Below are 5,719 nucleotides of genomic sequence, written 5' to 3' on the forward strand. Positions count from 1 at the left end.
GGGTACCCTGCACACATGATCTGGCATGCAAGGCCATGACCCATGGGGCTTTCCACAAACCCACATCTGGCCCACAGGCCAGGGGTTCAGCATGCTGTCTGTGATTACCTTTAGTTTGGTTTCTGTTTGGTGTACAGTAAAAAAAAAACAAAAAAACAACAACAACAACAAAAACCAACAACCCCCGTCCCCCATAACCTGATTGAACATGATATATTTTTATGATATTCCTTCTTTAAAGTGTATTCTTCTTTCTGTTGGGGAAATGGCAACTTGATTAAATACTAGAAATTAAGATGGAGTTAGCCTTCTTTCTCTAGAAAAGAGAAGAGGCTATGTAGTGATGCAGCCTTCCGTTCCCGGCTCTGTCGTTAACAAAAAAAAGCAAGCTTCAAAATGTCAGTGTATTTAGAAAAGTCATTCAGATGACAGGAAGCCTAACTTATTTATTTACCTTTTTTCTTTTTCCAGTTGGGGAATGGCGGTCAACGTGTATTCTACCTCTATAACTCAAGAGACTATGAGCAGACATGACATCATTGCATGGGTTAATGACATATTAGCTTTAAACTACACAAAAGTTGAACAACTCTGTTCAGGTAAGACCTTGATTTTGAATATGCTTTCACAATAAATATTTGTTGAATCTAAAAAGCTGATTTACTGAAGATTTGAGCTTTGTGTCAGGATATAGTTGACCTATGAGAACAGCCTGAAGAAAATTTATGAACTGATATATATTTTTGGATATCTGAGTTAAAAGCAAATTATAGAAGGATAGCTTCCCTGAGAAAGCCAAGAAAATGCTAAGCATGACCAGTATTAGCATATCAGAAGGTAAAAGAGATGACTGGGAGGAAACAAAGCAGTGAGCTTCTGTATTAAAAGTACTATAAAGATACTGAAGAAGTATTTTGAGACTGGGAATAAAAGTAGCTGGAAAGTGATAACTGCAAGTGAAATGGTGGGAATACAGGTGAATTAAATGCTCTAAGAGTTGTAAACGTCTGGTAAATGTCATGAAATTTTTGTTGGAGAGTACAGAAAAATATCACAGGTGTAATGATGTGAAGTCAAGTGAGAAAATGGGTTTGAAGCAATCATCATGTAACTGCTGCAAGGTGTTCCTAAAGTTTGCCAGACACATATATTAATCTCCCCAGCATATGTGACAAGACATTTGCTGCAAACCAGTGCAGTAAATGAGATTGGACATACAAGAGACATTCTGAATAACCTGAACAGACTAAAAAAACTGACTACGATTTAATGAAACTGGAAATGTAAGCCCTAAATTATGGAATCTGTTGCTTTTTCAAGATGACAACTAGACAAGTAGAAAAGAAAAGCTGATGCTTTGGCTTTCTCTGTCAGAACAGTTGCCTGTAAACATTGCCCTATGGCAGGTTCTGGCAACCCCCAGCACATATGCTGAGCATGGCACACGAGACCATTTTCCTCAGCACCCACTGGGGCCAGGGAAGCAGCAGCTGTTTGTAGCCTCCTGGCTGCAGCCGGTCCCAGCTCTGGGTAGCTGCTGCCAGCCGGGAGCCTGAGCGGCTCCCAGCAGGCAGTTGGGACTCTGCAAGCCCTGCTGGGAGCAGCCCAGGGTCTGTGGCTATCAGCAGCTACCCAGAGCCAGGGCCAGCTGCAGCCGGGAGGTTACAAACAGTTGCTGCCTCCCCACCCCAGGCCCTGGCTCCAAAGGGCAAAGTGCCCGCACCTGCTGCCTTCCCAGAGCCCAGGGCCGGGGCCAGGGGTGGGAGGGCAGCAGCTGTTTGTAGCCTCCTGGCTCTGGGTAGCTGCTGATAGCTACTGTAAGCAGCCCGGGCTCCGTGGCTATCAGCAGCCACCCAGAACCTGGGCCAGCTGCAAACACCTGCTGCCTCTCCACCCGGCCCCGGCTGTGAGAGGCACAACCCTGCTCAGCTGCCCATGCTGCTCCCATGCACGCAGGGGAAGTGTGGCAGAGCAGTGGGGAGCAGGGATCCCCTGCTGTGCCCTGCCATGCCAGGTTCCAATGCTACTCTGCAGAAGCGGTGAGGACAGCACAGCAGAGAGCATTGCTGGTATGTGCCAACTCCCCAGAGCCTGGGTTTGGGGCTGGGAGGCAGCTGGGGCTGTGGCGGAGAGGCAACAGATGTTTGCAGCTGGCCCAGGTTCTGGGTAGCTGCTGACAGCCACAGAGCCCAGACTGGGGGGGAAGGGGCTTTGGGTGGAAGGCAAAGGTCATGAGCAGAGGTGGGGGGCAAGGGGCACAAGCAGGTCATCCTGCCGTGTACCTCCTGCCCTCATTTTGTTTTTCTAGCATACTGGCACTGTGGCAACTTCCAGGGTAAACATTTTGGGGGTTCTTGGCACTCTGGCCAAAAAACATTGCCTACCCCGTCCTATGGCTTCAGTCTTGTAGCTTATCAAAATGGGATATTGGGTTTTTGTTTGTTGTTCTTGGTTTTAGTTTGATAGAGGAGATTGCTATCTCCAAAATAGGTATTACCATGAATGAAGATGCTCACTAAGAAAGTGAGCATGATGAGTCAAATATTGTTCCACTTATTGGGTGTCTTAAATGTGATCCTCTTGCACTGTGTCAACTCCCTGAAAATCCATGAATATATCTATTTTAGTAACACACATCTCCCTCTTAAAATTGAGTCACAAAATCAATGAGGAGGAGGACCTATCCACTTTTTGTACCGACACATTTCATAGATTGCATAGATTTCATAGACATTTGGGCTGGAAGGGACCCTGGAGGATCATTGAGTCCAGCCCCCTGCCTCAGGGGCAGGAAGTCAGCAGGGATCATAGGATCCCAGCAAGATGAGCATCCAAATGCGTCTTGAAGGCGTTCAAAGTGGGTGCTTGAACCGTCTCCGGTGGCAGTCTATTCCAAAACTATGGGGCTCGGACAGTGAAAAAGGTCTTTCTTATGTCCAGCCTGAGTTGGTCGCGGCGGAGTTTGTGACTGTTCGATCTTGTCATCCCTTGGGGCACTCTGGTGAATAGACGTTCCCCCAGATCCTGATGAACACCCTTGATAAATTTATAGGTGGCCACCAGATCACCCCTGAGCCTGCACTTTTCCAGGCTGAAGAGCTCCATGGCTCTCAGCCTCTCATCATAAGGGCTGTTTTCCTGACCTCTGATCATGCACGTGGCTCTCCTCTGCACCCTCTCAAGCTTCTCCACATCCTTTTTGAATTGTGGACCCCAAAACTGGATGCAGTACTTCAGCTGTGGCCTCACCAAGGCCGACTACAATGGGAGAATGACTTACCTGAGAAGCATGTAGGATGCAAGCCATCGTTTTGTTCACTTTACTAGCCACAGCATCACACTGAAGGCTCATGTTCATTTTGTGGTCAACCATGACCCCCAAGTCCCTTTCATCTGTAGTGCTAACCAGTTTAGCGCTGCTGAGCCTATAAGCATGCTGCAGGTTTTTCCTCCCAAGGAAAGGTGGAGAACCTTGCATTTTTTGGTGTTGAACACCATCAGGTTCTTGTCCACCCATTTCCTGAGCCTCTCAAGATCCGCCTGGATCACCCGTCTGTCCTCAGGTGTTGATGCTTTACCCCAGAGTTTGGTGTTGTCGGCAAACTTGGCTTCTGACACTAATGTCCACATCATTGATGAAGATGTTAAATAGTATAGGGCCCAGGACAGAGCCTTGAGGGACCCCACTGGTCACAGCACACTGAGACGATTGGCTCCTGTTGAGCACCACCCTCTGGGTCCTATCGCGGTGCCAAATTCCCAGCCAGCAGATCATGGTGAGGTCAAGGCCACAGTTAGCCAGTTTAGCCACAAGGTGATCATGGGATACCATATCAAAGGCTTTTTTAAAGTCAAGATATACAACGTTGATCTCTTCCCCCTTGTCCAAGTGATAAGTCACCTGGTCATAAAAGGAAATGAGATTGGTCAGGCAGGACCTACCCGCAACAAACCCATGCTGGATATCCTGCAGGATATTGCCTTCAGCTAGTCTGTTAAGAATAGCCTCTTTGATATTCTTTTCCAAGACCTTCCCCAGGATAGAGGTCAGGCTGCTGGGCCTGTAGGTAGCCAGATCTACTTTCCTCCCTTTCTTGAAGATAGGCACGACATTGGCCCTCTTCCAGTCTTTGGGCACTTTGCCAGAGCACCAAGAGCTCTTGAAGATCCATGCCAGGGGCTAAGCTATGATGCTCACCAGCTCCCTGAGTACCCTTGGGTGTAACCCATCAGGGCCAGCTGACTTGAAGGTATCCAGCCTGTTGAGGTGTTCCTTCACGAGGTCAGCTTCGATGGAGGGCAAGGAATCCCATAGTGGGCAGGGCCATCCCATGGGACTGGTGAAAAACTGACACAAAGTACCCATTTAGCAAGTTCGCTTTTTACTGGGCGTCAGTTGCCCCTTCTGGTTCAGCAGGGGTCCAATGTTGCCCTTGCTTTTCCTCCGGCTCCCCACATATCTAAAAAACAACTTTTTATTTTCCTTGATATTTGTAGCTAGCTGGAGTTCCATCATAGCCGTGGCTTTCCTGGTTTGCTCTCTGCAGGTCTGAACCAGAGCAGAGTATTCCTCCTTGGTGGCAGTTCTCAAGGGAGGACTCAAGTATGGTAGAATAAGATTTTACTTAGATGCCTAAGTCTAATTATGTACCTAATAGGTGGAATAGAATCTAGTCTCACTGTTTAATCTATGACTTTATTTTGTCAACAAACAATTGACTTATCACACTGAACTCTGAGAACAAGTAAATGATACTTTTATCTTAGACCTTTGGGGTGCCTGTAGACATGCTTGTTCACATTCTAATTAGAATGTATTGGAACAGACTCAATTAATCAAGTCTGCTCCACATTCTAACTAGAATGCTTCAGTGTTGCCTCACCATCACCTGTATTAAGCCCACACACATTTCAAAATGACCATGGGGGCGCTTTATCTAAATCTCATTGTATGAGCTTTAGATAAAGTGTCCCGTGGCCATTTTGAAATACACATGAAATTATTACAGGTGATGGTGAGCCACTGTAATTACAGTAGCTGTCCAGGAACCGTTCTAATTAAAATGCCCTCTGTGCCCCCGGCCCCCACCCCCCACTTCCAGGCACGTGTAAACGCAGGCTTTTAATTTATTTTTTCTTCCTACCACTTTTCCTGGAGATGTCCATTTCTGACATAATCTTCCATGAAAGGTGCAGTAAACCTGAACTGACAAAACCTCACTGCACAGCTTAACCAAAGCCATCTGCCCACTCACAGAAATCTCTCCACTTTGGTAAAATTCACCTTAGCACTTACAAAAATAGTGATGACCCCAGTAGCTTAACTAAGGCTGGGAGAGTGGGGCACCAGCCCCAGGTGCAAACTTAAATGGAGCACTAGAATAGAGGCCTCTCCGAGGAGTCTGTGCTGCAGCAGCAGCAGCAGTCGGGTATAGGGACCCTCTTCCAACTAGCTCTCCCCTTGCTGCTGTATTCCCCACTGCCCATTGCTGGTGGCTAAGGAAAGTGGTGGTGGCGGCAGGGGGTGAGAGTGAATACCAGGCTTCGGAAATGCCAGCCTAGAGCACAAACTTTGCTAGTTGCACCTTTGTTTGAACTAGTGCAGGTTAAACTGTATTCCAGTATTTTATACTAGTGAATTGCCTGTCAAGAATGACGGATTAATTTTGAATAACAAAAACAAAAAAAAGGCCACTAACCTCGCCTCCCTCCCCTCCCC

The 5,719-nt window shown here is 47.1% G+C and overlaps 1 protein-coding gene across 3 annotated transcripts in view; it reads left to right on the plus strand.

The window, feature by feature from the left end:
* The window catches only part of MAPRE2 (microtubule associated protein RP/EB family member 2), a 122,196-nt gene that overhangs the window by 49,190 nt on the left and 67,287 nt on the right, over positions 1–5,719 (plus strand). For 2 of the 3 annotated variants that reach the window (XM_019526910.1, XM_019526919.1), the window contains exon 2: positions 472–599. The exons of the other annotated variant lie outside the window; for it this stretch is intronic. In XM_019526910.1, the coding sequence (XP_019382455.1) occupies positions 479–599 (121 nt within the window). In that variant the 5' untranslated portion in view covers positions 472–478. The remainder of the gene's footprint in view (positions 1–471; positions 600–5,719) is intronic. 3 annotated transcript variants of the gene reach the window in all.

Source organism: Gavialis gangeticus, unplaced genomic scaffold, assembly GCF_001723915.1.
Source record: "Gavialis gangeticus isolate Ggan-Ray unplaced genomic scaffold, GavGan_comp1, whole genome shotgun sequence".
Taxonomy (NCBI): Eukaryota; Metazoa; Chordata; order Crocodylia; family Gavialidae; genus Gavialis; species Gavialis gangeticus.